Source organism: Trachypithecus francoisi, unplaced genomic scaffold, assembly GCF_009764315.1.
Source record: "Trachypithecus francoisi isolate TF-2019V2 unplaced genomic scaffold, Tfra_2.0 Lachesis_group12, whole genome shotgun sequence".
Lineage (NCBI taxonomy): Eukaryota > Metazoa > Chordata > Mammalia > Primates > Cercopithecidae > Trachypithecus > Trachypithecus francoisi.
In genome coordinates this window covers 93230100-93250460 of record NW_022681457.1, presented here as the reverse complement: position 1 = coordinate 93250460, position 20361 = coordinate 93230100, and the positions used below count along the sequence as shown (strand labels likewise).

The 20361-nt window shown below is 54.3% G+C and overlaps 1 protein-coding gene across 2 annotated transcripts; it reads left to right on the top strand.

Moving 5' to 3' along the window:
* Nucleotides 1-9385: 9385 nt before the first annotated feature.
* Nucleotides 9386-19896, top strand: TINAGL1 (tubulointerstitial nephritis antigen like 1). Of its 2 annotated transcripts, XM_033227377.1 has the most exons (12): nt 9386-9512; nt 10050-10374; nt 11545-11608; nt 15404-15496; nt 15715-15829; nt 16920-17043; nt 17128-17278; nt 17393-17582; nt 17682-17727; nt 17951-18074; nt 18914-18959; nt 19043-19896. In XM_033227377.1, the coding sequence occupies exons 2-12, from the start codon at nt 10065-10067 to the stop codon at nt 19181-19183; spliced, it is 1404 nt and encodes a 467-aa protein (XP_033083268.1). In that variant the 5' UTR covers nt 9386-9512; nt 10050-10064; the 3' UTR covers nt 19184-19896. The 2 variants fall into 2 exon arrangements, with proteins under 2 accessions (XP_033083268.1, XP_033083269.1); XM_033227378.1 differs by lacking the exon at nt 10050-10374 and having other exon boundaries at nt 9422-9512; nt 19043-19893.
* Nucleotides 19897-20361: the final 465 nt, after the last annotated feature.

The window sequence follows — 20361 nt, the reverse complement described above, 5'->3', positions numbered from 1 at the left end:
TAAAAGATCCAGGAAGCTCTCTAATTACCAATGGAGATCTCTAAGATGTGTGATTAGTTAAAAAAAACAAACAAGGTCCAGGCGCAGTAGGTCACGCCTATAATCCCAGCACTTTGGGAGGCCGAGGTGGACGAATCACTTGAGGTCAGGAGTTCGAGACCAGCCTGGCCAACATGGTGAAACCCCATCTTTACTAAAAACACAAAAATTAGCCGGGCATGGTGGTGGGCACCTGTAATTCCAGCTACTCGGGATGCTGAGGCAGGATAATCGCTTGAACCCGGGAGGCAGAAGTTGCAGTGAGCTGAGATTGCACCACTGCACTCCAGCCTGGCTGACAGAGCAAGACTCTGTCAAAAAAGCAAACAAACAAACAAAAACAAAACAAAACAAAACAAACAAAAACAAACAAGGTACAGCAAGGTATGGGTAGATTATTACCTTTTATGTGAAAATGGGCATTAAGAATACGTCACCACCTTTGGTCGGGCACGGTGGCTCACGCCTGTAATCCTGGCACTTTGGGAGACCGAGGCGGGTGGATCACTTGAGACTAGGAGTTGGAGACCAGTCTGGTCAACATAGCAAAACCCTGACTCTACTAAAAATACAAAAATTAGCCAAGCATCATGGTGCATGCCTGTAATTCCAACTACTCAGGAGGCGGAGGCAAAGAATGGCTTAAACTCGGGAGGCGGAGGTTGCAGTGAGCTGAGATCGCACCATTGTACTACAGCCTGGGCGACAGAGCGAGACCCTGTCTCAAAGAAGAAAAAGAAAGAAAGAAAGAAAAAATCATTATTTTTATACCTGCAGAAAGAAACTATGAAAGAATACATGAGATACTAATAAAAAGTGGTGACTAATGAACTAAAAGTCGAGTAAAAATGGATGTTTTGAATAAGTCAACAGGACACTGTCCTCCCCGCTTCTTCCCTGGCCTGAGCCCGTTCCCTTGCCCTCTCTCCACAGGTTGATTCTAGGGTACATTCCCCATGGAATCCTTGACCACTGGCTTCCCCGCACCTTGCTTCCTCTGCTGCCCTAGGGGAACTGAAACAAGCGTTCAGATAGCTGTGTCTGAGTGAGTCTTCTCTCTGGGATTCAGTTTTCCCACCTGTGAAATGGGGATGATAATACCTCATGGGGTTGTTAGGGGTTAAATGAGATAACCTATGTCAAGTGCTCAGCCCCGAGAGGGTGCCTGGCCTGTAGTAGATGCTCACAGCATTTGTGCTGCTGGATATGGGAAAGCGCATTCCACCAAGAGGGAGTTTATCAAGCACAAGTAGCTGGATAATCCATGGTAGTGATAGCTCCTTTTGCTTCCCACTCGTCACTGTGGCCGATTCCTCCCCCTCGGTGTCTCCATTCCTTCAGTTGCAGAGAGTTGGACCAAATGAGCTCTCTCTCACTACATGATTTTAAACCTCCAGTGACCAGGGAGGATACCTTCTCATTCCGTATATGGGTTAGCAAAGGCCAGACGGGGTGGCGACTTGCTCAAGGTCACATGGCGTGTCAGAGGCAGAGCCAGGATTGGCACTGAGGGCGCCTGACTCCCTGCCAGGCCCTTGACCTGCATGCCTCTCTCTGCCCCCATGCAACTGTGTCAAAGGAGCCGTGTGGTGACACAGGGGAAGCTCTGTCTCTCCCCTGGGACTCTACTTATCTTCCCAGGTTCTGATTGTTACTACGGAGGGGCTGCTGCCCACCCAGCCAGGTGTCTTCTGGCCTCTCTGCAGGTCTGCTCCTGCCAGGAAGCATAGGCGGACACAAATGCATTACTGGTGTTCTGTGAAGCGGGCACCCCAGGGGACGGGGTGGAGCCTGGGAACAGCCTAGGACTTCCAAGTGCCCACAAGTTGGGGCTCTTGTGTCCACCGTTACAAGCTGCCCCACAGTAGTCTCTGACTTCCAGCCGGTCACCTGCAGCTCCCACCTCTCTACCAGCCTCCTGCTCACTGAGCTCCTGACCTTGAGAGAGTTAATTTCCCTCCCTGGGCCAGAGAGACGGGCCTTGAGCTCTGATAGCCTTCCAGACACTCACTGGCTCCAGCTGCACTTCCTACCCGCGAGTTTCACGAGTGCCTCAGGATCCTGAACCACAGATCCCGTCTCTTGTTTAATTAGTGTGAGTGAAACTGGTTTCTGATATTTGAACTTTGACCTGTCGTAAAGAATTTGAGCGCGTTTCCCACAGGGAGATGTCTGTATGTCTTAGGTGGGGGCATCGGCGGCCCTCTGCCTGTCCATTATGCTCGTTCTTGGGAGATGTGGGACTGTTTGTTACTATTCCATCTGATGTACAGAGGGGGTGGAGAGAGACCCCTCAAATGTGCAGGCGTGCGTGTAGAGATTCCAGACTGACTATTCTAATCCTGTTTTGACTGATTTAATCTGGTTTTAGTACAGCTTGGCCCAAAAGGCTTGAGCCGGTTCACACTAGTCTCAGCTGGTTTTAACTGGTGGGCTCCATTTGAACATATTTGAGTCTACTTGACTATTCTGAATTAATCTGTGTCTGTTTTGATTTGGGTTAGCTTAATAATGGCAGACACTTATTTTGTACTTGTGATATGTCAGTATTGTCAATTCCAAGTGCCTTACATATATGGATTCATATCACCTTCACAACCACCTTGCAGGTAGGGACTGTTATTAGCACCCTCATTTTACACATGGAGAAACTGAGGCACGGAGCGTTTAAGAAGCTTACCCCCATTTCCCCGGTTGCTGAGTGGCGGAGCCAGGTCTGGAACCTACTTTACCTGGCTACTGAGTGATAAACCTCCTTGAACCTGGCTCTTAACCCCAATCAATACCACGCACTGTCGTGCGTGAACCACTTCAAGATGATCTGCTATCGCCTGAGCCAGTTTGGTCTGCTTTTGCCAGCATGAGCTGCTTGTGCTGGCTTTACGTGCACACAGCCTTGGTTTTGGTGATTCCAGTCCACAGATGGAGCTCAGGCCTCATGGATCCTCCTTGAACTGGAAGCCCACTGTATTTCTTTGCCAGGGCTGCTATGATGAACTGCTACAAACTTGGCTGCTTAACAAAACAGAAGTTAATTTTCTCAATTTTGGAGGCCAGGCCGGGCGCGGTGGCTCAAGCCTGTAATCCCAGCACTTTGGGAGGCCGAGACGGGTGGATCACGAGGTCAGGAGATCGAGACCATCCTGGCTAACACAGTGAAACCCCGTCTCTACTAAAAAATACAAAAAACTAGCCGGGCGAGGTGGCGGGCGCCTGTAGTCCCAGCTACTCCGGAGGCTGAGGCAGGAGAATGGCATAAACCCGGGAGGCGGAGCTTGCAGTGAGCTGAGATCCGGCCACTGCACTCCAGCCCGGGTGACAGAGCGAGACTCTGTCTCAAAAAAAAAAAAAAAAAAAAAAAAAAAATTTTGGAGGCCAGAAGATGCAGTTCCTGCTATTGTGGAGTTTGCAATCTAATGCGAAGAGAGGCCGGGCGTGGCGGCTCATGCCTGTAATCCCGGCAGTTTGGGAGGCTGAGGCGGGTGGATTGCTTCAGCTCAGGGGTTTGAGATCAGCCTGGGCAACATGATGTAACCCTGTCTCTACCAAAAATTCAAAAAATTACCTGGGCATGGTGGCATGCGCCTGTGGCCGCAGCTACTCAGGAGGCTGAGGTGGGAGGATCAAGGTGTCGGCCAGGCTGTTTTCCCTCTGGCGTACCCAGAGGATCAGGGAGAATCTGTTCCCTGCCCCCTCTAGCTTCTGGTGGCTCCAGGTGTTCCTTGAATCGTGGCCACAGAGCTCTGATCTCAGCCTCTGGGGCCACATTGCCTCTTCCTCTTCTGTCTGTGTCCTCTGGGGTCTCTCATAAAGACATTGTCAACAGATTTAGGGTCCACCCAGATAACCCAGGACGATCTCCTTATCTCAAAATCCTTAACTTAATTACATCCGAAAGTACTCTTTTTCCAAATAAGGTCACATTCAGAAGTTCTGGGGATTAGAACATGGATATATCCTTTTTGAGGCCTCCATTCAACTCATTACAACCAAAAGGCCACACCACAGTATTTGACCCCAAGAACCCAGCTCTTAAAAGTGATTCTTCCTGTTGGATTCGTATTCGCCCAGCTATTGAGGTTTTAGCACTGTCTGCTTGGGAATCAAAAAAGGAAGAGTGTGAAATGTGCTCGGAGCCATGGAAGAGCTTCTTGCACTTTTCAAGACCTATATATTAATATTCCTGGCTGGAAGGATCAAGATTTGCTGGAAGTGTCAAGTGAGATGTAAAAATGTTTCTGTAAACAGGCACTCAAGGATAGCATTAGTTTTCTAAGATGTTTGCGGGTGATAACACCAAGCTCTTCTCCTGGGAGAGCATTCTTTAACGAATGTGCAGCTGAAGTGAAGGAGGGCAGATAATTAAGAGATGAGGGGAAGCTGTTAACCCCCAAATATCACAAGGAAACAGCACTCAGGGGCCTTTTGTGCTCAACTGGCTCCAAACACCAATGATACAGAAATATGACAGAAAAGGGGAAGCTGTGTTTCTGTTTTCTGCATTTCTCCACTTCCAGCCACGGTGAATGACCACAGACACTACCAGGTGTGAGAGTCAACTTAGCTTTTGGACAGTTGTGGCCATTACAGAGGCAGTGTGTTGGGGCCTTCAGGGCTTGGGCACCAGGACACCGCTCTGCTCCTAACAGCTGTGTGAGCTTGGACAAGCCAGAGAGTCTTTCTGCATCTTGACTTGCTCATCTGTGAAATGGAGATAATAGGGCCACCTGTGAGTCTATGTGGTAGCATGCTATCTACCACACACGGCACGCACCCAGCCTCCATTAATCCACCTTTACCCTGCAATCATCTGGTCTCTCTAGAGCAGCCAGAGTGGGCCTTTGCACATGTAAATCAGATGATTTCACCCTCATGTGTATATCCCCTCAGTGGTCAGAAGACAATTCAAGCCCCTTCATCCAGCCTGTCCTGCATAATCTGGCCCCAGCCTTCTCCCAGCCCCTTCCTGCTCCTCTGCGCACCTCGCTGGCTGCACTTCAGCTGCTCAGGGCTCTCTCCTGCTTTTCAAGCAGACCAACTTGTTCCAGGCCTCAGGGCTTCTGCTCATGCTGATCCAGCTTCCTAGGATACCTCCCTTGGGCCCTGGGAATGGCTGCCTTCTTCTCATCCCTCAGGTGTCAGCTCAAACGTCATCTCCTCTCTGAGACCACCTTGACCAGCACATGACACCAGGTTCTTACACTACGTGCATCTCTTCAGAACGCTTCACATTTTGGAATGACTTCTTGATCTGTGGGTCGGAGGGGTGGTTTGCTTATGCATTTGTCTATCTTCCCATTATTGGTATTATTATTATTTGAGATGGAGTCTCACTTTGTCACCCAGGCTGGAGTGCAGTGGTGGCACAATCTCAGCTCACTGCCACCTCTGCCTCCTGGGCTCAAGCAGTCCTCCCACCTCAGCCTCCTGAGTAGCTGGGGCCACAGGTGCATGCCACCATGCCCAGGTCATTTTTTGAATTTTTGGGTTACATCATGTTGCCCAGGCTGATCTCAAACCCCTGAGCTGAAGCAATCCACCCGCCTCAGCCTCCCAAACTGCCGGGATTACAGGCATGAGCCGCCACGCCCGGCCTCTCTTCGCATTAGATTGCAAACTCCACAATAGCAGGAACTGCATCTGTTTGGTTCAACAAAGTACACTCGGCACCTAGCACAGAACCTGGCACATCGTAAATGCTTAATAAATATGTGTTGAATGAATGAGAAAATCAAACAGTAAAGCATGCCATTGCGTGGTACAACACACTTCCACATGGCCTGGAATTTTATCTGCTGCAAGCTCCAGCGTGCTATGACAGCACCACACTCTGACTGTCATGCGGCCCTCGATGCGGGACTTTCTACAAAACAGTCCAGCAGCCCTGGGAAGCCCCAACATATCACAACATGGCCCAATAGGCTACAGTATTAGGCCTGGACTGGATCTCAGACACAGTCCCAGGGAGCACTGACCTGAGCTCTGGACATGTCCCACTGACCACAAGGAGCCACAAGGAGCCCCAGCCTTGGCGGGGGTGCTGTTTGGGCTCCAAGCATCTGAACTTCTAGGCCTCAAGTATTGGGTCCTCAGGTAGGGACCTGAGGCGAGCAGACAACAGGTCTTTGTCTTCCCCGAAGGCCCTGCTCAGCTCGCAGAGGAGAACGGCGGATTCTGAGCACTTGGAGCAGTTGTGAAGGTTGTGGGGTGTGGGCAGCTCTGGGACTCCAGGGAAAGGAGAGGCCTGGGCCTCTGCTCTGCTGTGTGTCCTTAGGTATGTCACTGTCCCTTTCTTGCTTCACCTCCCTCTGTAAAAGTAAGAGAGCACAAGAGGGCCTCCAGGAGGCATCTAGGTACAGGCTGGTACCAACGCCCAGAGAGGGGCTGCGCTGCGGGGGTCCAGAGTGAGGGAGAACAGAGCCACCACAGGGACCCAGGCTGCCTGCCTCTTGAAAAACCAGAAGGGCTCAGAGGCGGAGGTCTTGCCGGTGTCTCCTTGCCTGTTGCTCTGTCCCAGGCCCTTGGATAAGGCCCCACTTTGCTCAAGAATAAGTCAATGAGTCGGCCAGGCGCGGTGGCTCACACCTGTAATCCCAGCACTTTGGGAGGCGGAGGCAGGTGGATCACAAGGTCAGGAGATCAAGACCATCCTGGCTAACACGGTGAAACCCCATCTCTACTAAAAAATATAAAAAATTAGCCGGGCGTGGTGGTGGGTGCCTATAGTCCCACCTACTCAGGAGGCTGAGGCAGGAGAATGGCTTGAACCCGGGAGGCAGAGCTTGCAGTGAGCTGAGATCACACCACTGCACTCCAGCCTGGGCAACAGAGCAAGATTCCGTCAAAAAAAAAAAAAAAAAGGAATAAGTCAGTGAGTCACTAAGAGTCACTAGGAGGCAAAGGGTCAAAGGGTCATGGAAAAGGAAAGTGGGGGTGTCCATCAACCCTGGCCCTGCCCTTTTCCTCCTTGGCCAAGGAACCCAGTGAGTCACAAAATTCCACTCGGGCGGGCTCTGTGCCAAGCTGAGTGATGGTGGGAGGCTCTGGCTCTGCTCCCATCCCCTGCTCTGAGTCCTTGCCTCTTATGCACAGACAGACAGGCAGACAAGGGCAGGCAGATGGCCACAACCCCCACACAGATACACAGACACCTCACAGACAGGGAGGCACAGGCAGGACACACACACAGACATACAAGCCAACAAGTGCATAAATGCAGGCACACAACACACACTGGCAGACAGACAGATCCATAATGGACAAAGAGACAACATCCAGACAGATACATACACACAGAGGCACAGGTATGTAGCAGATGGACAGGTAAATGGTTAGACAAGCAGACAGTCAATCAGACAAGGACAGGCAGATAGCCAAAATATCCAGACTCACAGATACACAGGCACATAGCAGATAGACAGGTAAACATACTTCGGGAGGCCAAGGCAGGCGGATCGCTTGAGCTCAGGAGTTGGAGACGAGCCTGGGCAACATGGTGAAACCCCAACTCTACTACAAATACAAAAAAAAATGTAGGCAGGCATGGCAGCGTGCACCTGTAGTCACAGCTACTCAGGAAGCTGACGGGGGAGGATTGCTTGAGCCCAGGAGGTCAAGGCGCAATGAGTTGAGATCATACCACTGTACTCCAGCCTGGGTGACAACGTGAGACCTTGTCTAAAAAAAAAAAAAACTCAGATGATCAGATGTGGACTGACAGACTCAAGCAGAGGCAGAAACACCCCACAAACACCACAACTCAGATAGACACATGCATACATGCACATAGAGATAGCACAGCCAGACTCACAAGGGTAGCCTACGGGGTGTGATTTTGGGCAAAAGATAGGCCAGATGTTTCTGAACCAGCCTCCAGCCCCAGAACCATGAAAAAGTAGGTACCACAAAAGTAGGAACCCTGGGCATGAGCTCTTTTGAAAGAAAGCAGCCTTCATCTCTTACCCTGAGGATATGACATTTACCAATACCGAGGGGCCCGTCTTGCAGTAAGACCAATGGAGGTTAGATAAGAAAAGGGACTTCCCAACCAGGAGCACGTTGAGACCTGTAGTGGGTGACTAAGGGTGATGAGGGGTAAAGGAGCGGGCTGGTGGCAAGCAGGGAGCCTGTGTTCTGGCTGCATGACCTCAGGCAGGTGAGTTCTTCTGAGCCTCAGTCTCCCACCTAGGCTTTGTCCTCCCAGGTCCCTGCAGGGAGCAGATGGGCAGCTCCTGGGTGTGCTAGTGCCAGTGATGGGGCCCCGGACATTATCCCTCCCCCTCTCCCACCAGGGCAGGACCCCCTTGGTGACTCACCACCCAGTGGTCCATGGCAGGGGTAACCCAGTCACAGGTGCCAGTGATCCTCGGCTCTCTCCCTTCCCCCAGGGGCTGGCCAGCTGAGGATGCCCCTTGGTTTGGGGGAGGTTTGCAGGGAGGTCAGTGGGAGGGTAAAGGGAGTCCCTGATGCCTCCCCAGGGGCCAGCATGTGAGGCTCAGGCCTGGGCCTGGGAGGGTTTGTCCAGGTGCTGGTGGAGACCTCTGGCCTGGGCCTAACCTGTTGAAGAGAGGGCGTTGCTCAATAGGGAAGTAAAAGGTGACAGCAGACCTGGCGGGACAGAAGCCCCATTGTTTGGGTCCTAGGCCAGCCTGGGCAAAGAAAGGTTTATGCCTGGGGCAGGAAGGAGGGCCTCTGCAGGGGGTGCCAGCTGGTAGGGCCCTCGCCTTTGGGCCCTTGGAGGGGGACAGGTGCCAAGCAGGATGCCCTTGGGTTTGCTAGAGAGGGCAGTGCTCGGTGAGGGGCCCAAGAAGGCAAGGGAGGGCAGACTCAACAAGGAGTCAAAGGGTGCAGAGGCCTCCCCCACACCCTGCCACCTCCCAGGGATGAGCCACCAAGGCACCGAAGGATCATACTCCTGGAATTCCAATCACTCCTAGGAGCTGGGGCAGCCAGGGAGGCGGTACCCAAGCCTAGGGGGCACAGAGGGGTGTGCACGGCTGTTTGCATAACTAAGGGGTCAGGGGAGGCTTAGAGAATTTTGCCTCACATGCTCTCCCCATCATTTCCCAAACTTGTGTGCATAACCCAGAGCTCAGCTGCCCGTATCTCCCCTTCTCCACCAGAGCCCCTCAGCTCCACAGGCATGTCCACTGGGAAGTCCTTCCCAGTGTGAGACCACAATCCTTCCTGCTTGCGGTTCCCCTAAGGGAACAGCTTCCACCACCAGAGACCCAGCCAGGACAATCGTGTGCTTGTCGTTTCTCCACTCTGCAAGCCCTTGAGTTGTGGGGTAGTTACTCCAGGTACAAGCCAGGCGCCCCTCCCTTCCACCCCCGCTGGGGCGGTGCAGAGGGCGGGCGTACAAAAAGCGCCCCGCCCCGCGCTCCTCTCTTGACTTTGAGCGTCCGGCGGTCGCAGAGCCAGGAGGCGGAGGCGCGCGGGGCAGCCTGGGCCCCAGCCCACTCCCTTACCAGGTAGGGACGCTCCCCTGATCCGAGGGTGGAAGGTGTAGAATGAGAAGAAACAGGAAGAGGGGGCAGGTAGAGGAACCAAGACAGATGGCAGACAGAGGGGCAGTGGAGGGGGACAGAGGGACACAGGAACAGAAGAGAGGGGGACCCAAAAGACGGGGGAGACAAGAAAGCACAAAGTCAATGACCCAGGTCAGGGATGGAGGCTGCTGGAGGGCAGAGGGGCCCAGGACAGGAGAGAAGAACTTGGGTGCACAGGATGAGTGCTGGGTGGGAGCACCAAGAATGCCACCACCCTCACTTCCTTATCCTTGAAGGTCTCTGCCTCGGTCAGGGAGGGGCTCCGTTTCTGCCCAGTCCCCATCCCCCTATAGCCAGGACCCACACACTGGGGCTCCTCTGCCCGTGTCCTTCCTGTGGACTCAGGAATCGGGATCTCCCTCCCTGCTGGGCCCTCTTGAACTCACAGCTCCAGGAAGCTGGGAGACCCATCCCTGGTGTGCCAGGGAGCCTCTGCTGCCCGCCATCTCTGCCCCCCAGGGCCCAGGAGCCACCATGTGGCGATGTCCACTGGGGCTACTGCTGTTGCTGTCGCTGGCTGGCCACGTGGCTCTGGGTGCCAAGCAGGGTCGTGTGCGCCGGGAGCTAGCACCGGGTCTGCACCTGCGGGGCATCCGGGACGCGGGAGGCCGGTACTGCCAGGAGCAGGACCTGTGCTGCCGCGGCCGTGCCGACGACTGTGCCCTGCCCTACCTGGGCGCCATCTGTTACTGTGACCTCTTCTGCAACCGCACGGTCTCCGACTGCTGCCCCGACTTCTGGGACTTCTGCCTCGGCGTGCCACCCCCTTTTCCCCCGATCCAAGGTGGGCACTAAGATGGCCAGGAGGGCGGGTCACTTTGTCCACCCTAGATTCAGCAAGGCTCAGGAGCAAAGCTGATGGATGCACTGACATTTCCAGGGGAGGCTCTGTAGAATCTGGGGCTCTTCCCTGCCCCTCTGGGAACTTTACTCTCTCCAGCAAGACTGGAAGAAGCTCCTTGGTTAAAATTCTAAGATGGCCCAGGGAAAGGGCAGCCTTCCACATTTTCTCCCAATCCTGTCTCTATTCCAGACACGGAAGGTGCTGGCCGCACCTGCTGACTCACTCTTGGGCTGATAAGGCACATATGGGTTGGTGAGGGTCATCTTAGCCATTTTTCTGCCCTTGCCGAGGATTCTACGATCTTGTGTCCCGAGATGGCTGCTCATACCTGGGAGATGGGTCACATCTGTTCCTGCTTTCAGCCTCGTCATCATCCTTTTCCATGCACTTGCCCCTGTCCAATAGGAGAATCACTTGCGTTCCCTCCCACAGTTCCATGGGGCTTGGGCCGGCAGACTGCACACCTGAGCTGTCATCTCAGAGTGCTGTGTTATCTTAGGGCAGTCGCTTACCTTCTCTGGACTTTGGCTTCCCCATGCTCCTCCCACTCCACATCTCCAAGCCCTAACTTATTTAAACAGAAAAGGATCCCAGGAATGTTGTGGCTGGCATCCAAGTAAAGTAAGAGGAATCCAGGTTGGAATCAATGAAGAACTTCCCAAAGAGCAGTTCGTGTGTGACCCTGCAGGAGATGTCTTCAGTTATAGTTTAATTTCAGTGAGACCTGGTGTGAGTGTGTGTGTGTGATGTCTTCAGTTGTAATTTTGGCTTTAATTTCAGTGAGAGCTGTTGTGTGTGTGTGTATGTGTTATCTTCATAGTTTGGCTTTAATTTCAGTGAGAGCTGGTGTGTGTGTGTGGTGTGTGTGTGTGTGTTGTCTTCATTTATAGTTTGGCTTTAATTTCAGTGAGAGCTGGTGTGTGTGTGTGTGTGTGTGTTGTCTTCAGTTATAGTTTGGCTTTAATTTCAGTGAGAGCTGGTGTGTGTGTGTGTGAGAGAGAGAGAGATATGAGCTTGGAAAGGTTCAAGGTACCTGACCTCTGAGGACCTGGCCAATCAGCCCATCCTCTCTGGCTCTGGTTCCACTTCTCTTCTCTTTCCTTCCAACAGGATGTATGCATGGAGGTCGTATCTATCCGGTCTTGGGAACCTACTGGGACAACTGTAACCGTTGGTGAGTGTTTGGAACCTAGAGAGGTCTTGCTTTGTGAGCCTGTGGCTGACAGACTTAGTTCAAATCCTATCCCTGTCCCCCTTTTGCAAGGGAGAAGTCTTTTCCCTTCTCTGAACCTCAGTTTCCTCATCTGCAACAGAGGAATTTTAACACTGACCAAATCAACTTATCTCACATCATTCCAACAGCATTCCTCAAGCATGGCCAGCCATGGGTGCCTGGCCCAGGAGTCACCCTTGAACTGAAAGTCCTTCCCCACCCCTCCTGGTTTGGGCTGGGCCACTCCTCCCAGCTATTCCTGCTGTCACCACAGAGTCACAGGGAGAAGGGGGCGCCAGGAAGGAAAGCTCTGACTGCAGCATCCGCTGCCCTGAGCGGATGAGTGTCAGGGATGGCTGAGCGGGCGGCCAGCCAGCCTCTAGCAGGGCCTTCCCTGAAATGTGGCCCCTCTTTCCTTCCCCACCCCTCCCCACCATTCCCAGCAGGAGGAGGAAGGGATCATGGGTACCCCCCTATTCAGTCTGAGATGGGCAGTGGAGAAGGGCCGGGTAGGAAACCCTGAACACCCTAATAGAAATAATGGGGAGCCTGCGACTTGGAGGAGGAGGCCCTGCACCCACTCCACCCCCACTCCCTCTTTGCCTGGGACTACGAGGCCCCAGAGAGAAGGAAACTTTTTGGAATGCATTGCGCATAAGCTATTTCCATTGCCTTACTAGGGTGAGGGGTGTCCGGGTCACAGCGAGGGAGGGACGTTTCAGTACATGTCTGGGTGTGCAGCGTGACTGTGTGCACTGTGTGTGTGTGTGTGTGTGTGTTCAAAAGGATAAAACATGCCTGCCCGTCTGCAGGTTCTGATAGGATGGCTCTGGACATTGAGGGGTTAATGCTCTCTCTCACTGCTGTCCCTGGCCCCTTAGGCCCCCTTTGGAATGCTGGGACCTGCTACCACTGGCCCTGCCTAGACCTGTGTGGGCAGCCCTGGGGGCAAAGGAGGAGATGGCAGGAAAGGACCGAACACCCTGCTGCCCTTGAAGGCTCTAGGGGCGAGGGTGGGGGAGCGTCCAGGGTGTCGGAGCCCGCAGAGGATGCTTCCAGAGTCTAGTCGGGTGCTGCTGCCTAGGTGTGCAGAGGAGGAACAGCCTGGTGTGCAGAGGGGAAAGGAAGAATGAGGAGAGCCTCCCCAGCCCCGCAGACTCCTCTGGCCCTCCCCAGAAATGCCCCCGCCGCTCCTGGGGCTGGAAAGCCCAGCCATACTGGGTCTTGGCTCCCCTTGAGGCTCCTTAAAAGGCAACATTGGAGGTGGGAGCCTGGGGCAGCTTGGAAGGAAGCAGTTCAGCTTCTTGTAATAACAGAGTTAGGAGCTTGTAAAAGCATTATAGAATTCATAGAATGCAACCCTTCAGTCGGCACCTATTATTAAAGACCTACTGCATGACAGGCACTATGCTGAGCTCAGGAGAAGGAGCGGGAATGCAACAGACACAGTCCTTGACCCACTTCTAGTTAAGGTGAGGGGCGTGGAAAGACAGCAAATGAATATATCCTGACAAACTGCCCTGTGTTGTAGGGAAAAGAGAGGATAACGGGGGTCCCAGTTTAGAGTAGGGAGTGAGTGGGAAAGCCACTCTGAGGAAGGGACGTTTATGCTGAGACCAGGGAGAAGGATAGAAGAGGCCTGGCCTAGGTGGAAGGAGCGGCTTGTGGGAAGGCCAGGAGGTGACTGAGCTCATTTTAGCTGGAGCTGGGGTAGGGGAGAGACACCCCAAGGAGCTACAGGTCACGTTCCATGGGTCACATCAGCTGTGCTGAGGATTCTGCATTTTGTTCGGAGTCACAGGAAGCCACGTAGAGAGTACACGGTCTGATTTATGCTCTTCAAAGATCTGTCTGGCTTTGGGGTGTGTAGGGAGGGGATGGCCGGGAATCCTAAAGAGGTAGCGGACTTGGTGAATAAGGCAGTGCCATGGTCCAGGTGACAGGTGATGAGGGACGGGAGTAGGGTGGCCACAGTAGGGGGGCGAGAGGTAGGTGGATTCCTCATGTGCCATCTCCAAGCCCTGCTGATAGGGGACATGTGGGCGGACACCACAGACCACATGGAGCTCTGATGTGAACAATTGGGTGCCATTTTCAGACTTGAAGATGTTAGGGAAGAGCAGACCTGTGGGAGGCAGACGGGCTATTTTGAGTTCGAGATGCATTTTGTACATCCACAGATGTCAGAAGGTCAGTGGGATATGAGTCTGAAGCTCCAGAGAAGTGGGGTCTGGGGTTCCTGTAGCGAGAATGGTGATAGTAGATATTAATTCTGAGCACTTCACGATGGGCCAGGCCCAGTGCTAAATGCTTTACAAGCCTGTCATTGAATCCCTGGAAAGTGGTACCACTGTATTATCCTTATTTTATGGGCAACGGCATTGAGAGAGACAGAGCTTGAATGATTCTCCTAGGATGATACAGCTAGTGGGCTAGGACTGGAACCCGGAATTTGAATTCCAGAACCCATGCTCTTAGTCAGTTCAGCATATGGCCTCAGTCATTGACTCAGTTAACAAATATTCATTGGGTGCTTACTATGTGCTAGGTTTTGTTTTCCCAGGCACTGAAAATACCAAATAATACCTGCCCTTAAGGAATTTACAGCCTGTGAGGAAACAGGTATAAGCAATATAAACAGGCCGGGCCTGTGGCTCACACCTGTAATCTCAGCACTTTGGAAGGCCAAGGCGGGTGGATCACTTGAGGCCAGGAATTTGAGACCAACCTGGGCAACATAGCAAAACCCCATCTCTACAAAAATTGCAAAAATTAGCTGGGTGTGGTGGTACACACCAGTAGTCTCAGCTATTTAGGAGGCTGAGGTGGGAGGGCCACTTGAGCCTGGGAGGCAGAGACTGCAGTGAGCCGAGATCACACCACTGCATTCCAGCCTGGGCAACAGAGCAAGACCCTGTCTCAAAAAAAAAAAAAAAAAAAAAGGTGAAGGGGAGGGTAGGGAGGAGGCAGATCGCTGTGAACATTAGGGGCCAGCCTAGTTGGAGCCTTGGAAGCAGAACTAGGAGGAGGAGGGGGTCAGGGGACAGGAGGACAGATCGTGCAGGGCCTTGTTATCACCAAACTTTGGCTCTTATTCTGTGCTGTGAAGCCAGTGGAGGGTTTTGGGCAGAAGAACGACATGACATGACTTAGGTTTAGCAGGGTCACTCTGGCAGCTGTGTTAAAAATACCCTGGGAAGGGGGGCAAGGAGCAGATGCAGGGAGCACCCACAGTGAGGAGGCCACAGCAGGAATCCAGGTGAGAGGTGATCGGACTTGTGGGGCGGGTGCAGGAGAGAATGAGAGCGGTTCGGATTCTGGACATGTTTTTAAGGTAGACCCACAGGATACGCGGATGAACTGGATCAGCATGTGAGAGGAAGTCAGCGGAGACTGCCAGGTTTGGGGCCCAAACTCCAGGAAGGATGGAGTTGCCATTTTCTGAGAACTGTAGGGGGAATAGGTGTGGCAGATCAGGAATTTGGTTCAGGGTATGTTTCGGTTCAGGGTAGTGATGTTGAGTAGCCATGAGATCCTTGACTCGAGTTCAGGCAGAGATCTGGGCCACAGATACAATCTTGAGAATCATGAACTAGACGTTGACATTTAAAGCCACCAGTCTGGATGGGATCACCCAGAGATTCTCCCATAGTCGTTGCTACAGACTCCCTGGCCCTTGTTAACCTCCGAGGCCATATTACTTCAGAGGGTCCCCAGTCCCCCACTTACCCTTTCCTTCTCTACTTTTCTCACCAGCACCTGCCAGGAGAACAGGCAGTGGCAATGTGACCAAGAACCATGCCTGGTGGATCCAGACATGATCAAAGCCATCAACCAGGGCAACTATGGGTAAGAGGCCCTAGAAGCACCGTCAGTGGGCACGCATGCACACACATGCATGTATACACACATGCTTTGCTGTGGGGCACATCCAGCAGGCCACTCCTACACCCAGATTTGATTGTGTGTGCACTTAGCCACTGTGCATCTCTCCCACTTACATGCACCTACCCCAGGACCCCGAGCCTTGGCAGATCTGTGACTTCCTTCCATCCCCTCTCCTTTAGCTGGCAGGCTGGGAACCACAGCGCCTTCTGGGGCATGACCCTGGATGAGGGCATTCGCTACCGCCTGGGAACCATCCGCCCATCTTCCTTGGTCATGAACATGCATGAAATTTATGTAAGTTCATCCTTTCCCACAATCCTGCCATCTCCCCATGGCTCAGAACCTCAGGGATGCTGGTCCTGTGCCCTGCTCCTCCAAGGGCCTGGACTATCCCCTACTACAAGGCTGTGTGTCCCTGGACAAGTTACTCCCCTTCTCTGGGCCTCTGTTTCCTGCTTCCAAAGGATGTGCTGCACTGGAAGAACTGATGCTCAGATTGAGTTTTGTGGTCCTGGCATCAGCTCCCCCCTGATCTATCCAGCCTGGGAAAAATGCTGTTGGTCTCAGTACAGCTGGGTCAGGGCCCAAGGGGACAGGGGGTCACCTTGGTATTTTGGGAAGGGAAGGACAGACACTCCTCCAGCTCTGGCCAGAGGGCAGCAGTTCTCGGAAATAAATGCCGATTTAGCCAAACCCCAAGGGAGGAGAGGGCTTCTCCCTTCCCACCAATGGGACCCTCTGGGAGAGGAATGGGAACCAGGTCCAAAGTGAAAGGGTGACGAAGGGGAGCTTCAGCAGACCTGGACTGAGACACGGGCTGGAGCATTTGTCCATCCGTGGCAGGCAGTGGGGAGGCAGGGGCTGGCAGGAGTGGCCCTCCCTGCCGAGTCTTCGTCCTGGGGTGACCAGACCCTGGCCCTGCCCTTATTCCCCTGGGCCTCTGGCTATTTTCTGCCTCCTGCTGTTTGTGTTGGCAGCCTGCCTGGTCACGGGACCCTACTGCCTCTTCCCTCCCCTGCCCTTTGGGGCCTGAAGCTAAGGCCTGAAGAAAGCTGAGGCTGATCAGAAGGTGCAGAGGAAAGAAGCAGGGGCTGAGAATGGAAAGCTGAGGGGCCTGGCCTGGCCACTTCCCTGTGCCTGGCCTTAGCTGCCTCATCTGGGAAGCAGGACTAGTCACCTCCACCTGATACCTGGGAGGCACTAAATGGTGCTTGGTTCTTCAACACAAGTCAAAGTTGGAGGCAGCTGGAATCCTGTAGCAGCAGGAGGGCTCAAGATTAAACTGCAGAAGGCCCTGGACTTGGTGGCCCTCCAGTGCCAATGGGCACCCGAGGGGCAGGCCAGGGCAGAGCAGGAGGCAGACAGGGCAACCTTTATCTTGCAGACAGTGCTGAACCCAGGGGAGGTGCTTCCCACGGCCTTTGAGGCCTCTGAGAAGTGGCCCAACCTGATTCATGAGCCTCTTGACCAGGGCAACTGTGCAGGCTCCTGGGCCTTCTCCACAGCAGGTAAGCCAAGGGCAAGCGCTGGCGCCTGGGAGAGGAGGGCCAAATCCTGAGACTCCTGACAGCTCCTCTGCCTCACCCTACCAGCTGTGGCATCCGATCGTGTCTCAATCCATTCTCTGGGACACATGACGCCTGTCCTGTCACCCCAGAACCTGCTGTCTTGTGACACCCACCAGCAGCAGGGCTGCCGCGGTGGGCATCTCGATGGTGCCTGGTGGTTCCTGCGTCGCCGAGGGTATGCAGCAACAGGGGATGTGGGCAGAGAAGAGGGCGAGGGGCTCCGTGGGCATGGCCTAGGCCATGATGCACTGAGTCTTTCTGCCTTTGCTCCCTCTTGCTGCCTCTGCAGGGTGGTGTCTGACCACTGCTACCCCTTCTCGGGCCGCGAGCGAGACGAGGCTGGCCCCGCGCCACCCTGTATGATGCACAGCCGAGCCATGGGTCGGGGCAAGCGCCAGGCCACTGCCCGCTGCCCCAACAGCCATGTTAATAACAATGACATCTACCAGGTCACTCCTGTCTACCGTCTCGGCTCCAGTGTAAGTCAGCACTTGGGTGAGGGCACCAAGGCAGGAGGGTTGTGAAACGCTGTAGTCTCACCCCTGACAGATGCTGTCTGTCCATCCCCTGCCCTCCAGGACAAGGAGATCATGAAGGAGCTGATGGAGAATGGCCCTGTCCAAGGTAAACACCCCTCATCCAGCACCCTGGTTCCAGAAGCTTGTGCCTGCTTGAGACTGGGCACAGTGGCACAGAAGGGACCTCCCCTCCCACAGGCAGCGCCTGGAGGGAGCACTTAGAGCTTTGGTATGGAGGGACCCTGGTGCCTGGGCACACCTCAACAGACTCAGGCACCAGTGCCTGTGCCAATGAGCTGAGCGGACCCAACCTTGACATCTGCCCACAGCCCTCATGGAGGTGCATGAAGACTTCTTCCTATACAAGGGAGGCATCTACAGCCACACGCCAATGAGCCTTGGGAGGCCAGAGAGATACCGCCGGCATGGGACCCACTCAGTCAAGATCACAGGGTGAGGGGTGTGTGGACAGAGAGGGTTGGGGACAGCAAGGTTTGTGCTAGGGGCTCTGGAGCCTGCCTTGGGTTCTTACAACCTCTCTAAAGAGCCAGGACTACTCTCATCATTTCAATAGGGAGAAAACTGAGACTCAGAAAGAGAAAGGACTTGCCCTGGGTCGAACTGGAGGTTGGGAGCCTCTGAAGGCTTTTTGGGAACTGTTCCTTCCTGACATTGGGATAAAAGAACCCCAATGAAATATGAAGAGAGCCTCAAGAGTTTCTCAACCGCTCCCCACCTCAACACCTGTCCCGGCTCTGCCTGACCCACCGAGTGACCTGTGAGGTCGCTCCCCTGGCCTCAGTTTCCCTATCCAATTTAGAGAATATAGATGTTAGGGTCACTGACTTCAATGAACTCAGTGAAATGTGCTTTACGGTGGGAGTTGGGGGTCTCTAAGATACTCATATATTCTCAGAGTGTCTTCCTTCTGGTCCTTGGCACCTACACCTCCCTGGATCCCCAAGTGAGGGAGGGCAGGTGGATATGTGGTCCCACAGAACTGGCCCCCAGGAGGTGGGTCTCTGGAGGACCCAGGTTCCCTCCTCTTCCGCTCACCTCGCCTCCACTTGTACCCTTGGTGCCCCACCCCCTCCCATGCTGGGCCTGGGTGCACCGACCTACAGATATGAGAGTGAGGGAGATGCAGAGAGGTACAGAGACCTGCCTGAGCCCTAAGGGTGTACCCAGCCCTCCAAAGGCAACTGGGGGCTGGATGGGGCAGGTTTCCGAGATTGGAGCTCCTGAGAGCAGGTAGACCCAGCGCCCTTCCCCTTCCCCTGCTCTGCCCACAGATGGGGAGAGGAGACGTTGCCAGATGGAAGGACACTCAAATACTGGGTGAGGCCGCTGACCCTTTCCCCGCCCCCTCTTCCCCTCGCCCCACTCCCATTCCCCTTCTCACCACCCCTCCTTATTCCCAGACTGCGGCCAACTCCTGGGGCCCAGCCTGGGGCGAGAGAGGCCACTTCCGCATCGTGCGTGGCGTCAATGAGTGCGACATCGAGAGCTTCGTGCTGGGCGTCTGGGGCCGCGTGGGCATGGAGGACATGGGTCATCACTGAGGCTGTGGGCACCACGCGGGGTCTGGCCTGGGATCCAGGCTGAGGGCCGGCGGAAGAGGCCCCTATGGGGCGGTGACCCCAGCCTCCCCCAACAGAGCCGGGGCGCAGGCCGGCGCCAGGGCGCTAATCCCGGCGCGGGTTCCGCTGACGCAGCGCCCCGCCTGGGAGCGGCGGGCAGGCCAGGCTGGCGGAGCCCCCAGACCTCCCAGTGGGGACCGGGAAGGGCCTGGCTTGGGAAGATCACAGCCGCAGATCCCAGGCCCCTGGCGCCCCCACTCAAGACTACCAAAGCCAGGACACCTCAAGTCTCCAAGTCTCCAGCCCCACTACCTACCCCACCCCACTCCTGTATTCTTTTGTTTTTTTAGGCAGGGTCTTGCTCCCTTGCCCAGGCTGGAGTGCAGTGGTCCATCAGGGCTTACTGTAACCCCTCACTCCTGGGCTCAAGTGACCCTCCCACTTCAGCCTGCTGAGTAGCTGGGACTACAGGTGCACCATCACACCTGGCTAATTTTTGTATTTTTCATAAAGAGAGGGATCTCACTATGTTGCCCAGGCTGGTCTTGAACTCCTGGGCTCAAATGATCCACCTGCCTCTGCCTCCCAAAGTGCTGGGATTGCAGGCATGAGCCACCGCACCCAGCCCTGTATTCTTATTCTTCAGATATTTATTTTTCTTCTCACTGTTTTGAAATAAAACCAAAGTATTGGTAACTACAGTGTCATGGAACCTCTGGGAGTGGAAAGTCAAGCCAAAGTTGGGGTGGCAGTGGTTAGACAGCAGAAAGGGCTGCCTGAGGCGTTGCTGGTTGACGGGGGGGGGGGGGGGGGGGGGGTACTGGAAATCCTAACTGCCATTAAGCCCTAATTGTCAATGCCCTGGGCACTGACCCACTTAGGGGAGGGGCATGGATGGCATGGCCTTTGGCCCTAGAGAGAAACCTGAACCGTGGGAACCACCTTTCAGACGCTGAGTCAGCTGCTGCCTGAAGGGGGAGCCCTGCCCTCCTATCAGCTGAACCCGTGCCAGTACCCAGCAGGCAAGGGGGGCACAGCCCACAGAAGCTGGAGCCTCTGTCTCTGTAGATCAGTCTCTCCAAGCCACCCAGACAAGGGGGGCCTCTCTTCCCCTTGCTCTTGGGCCAAGCTGAGCCTGCTTCCCATCCTACCTCCCCAGG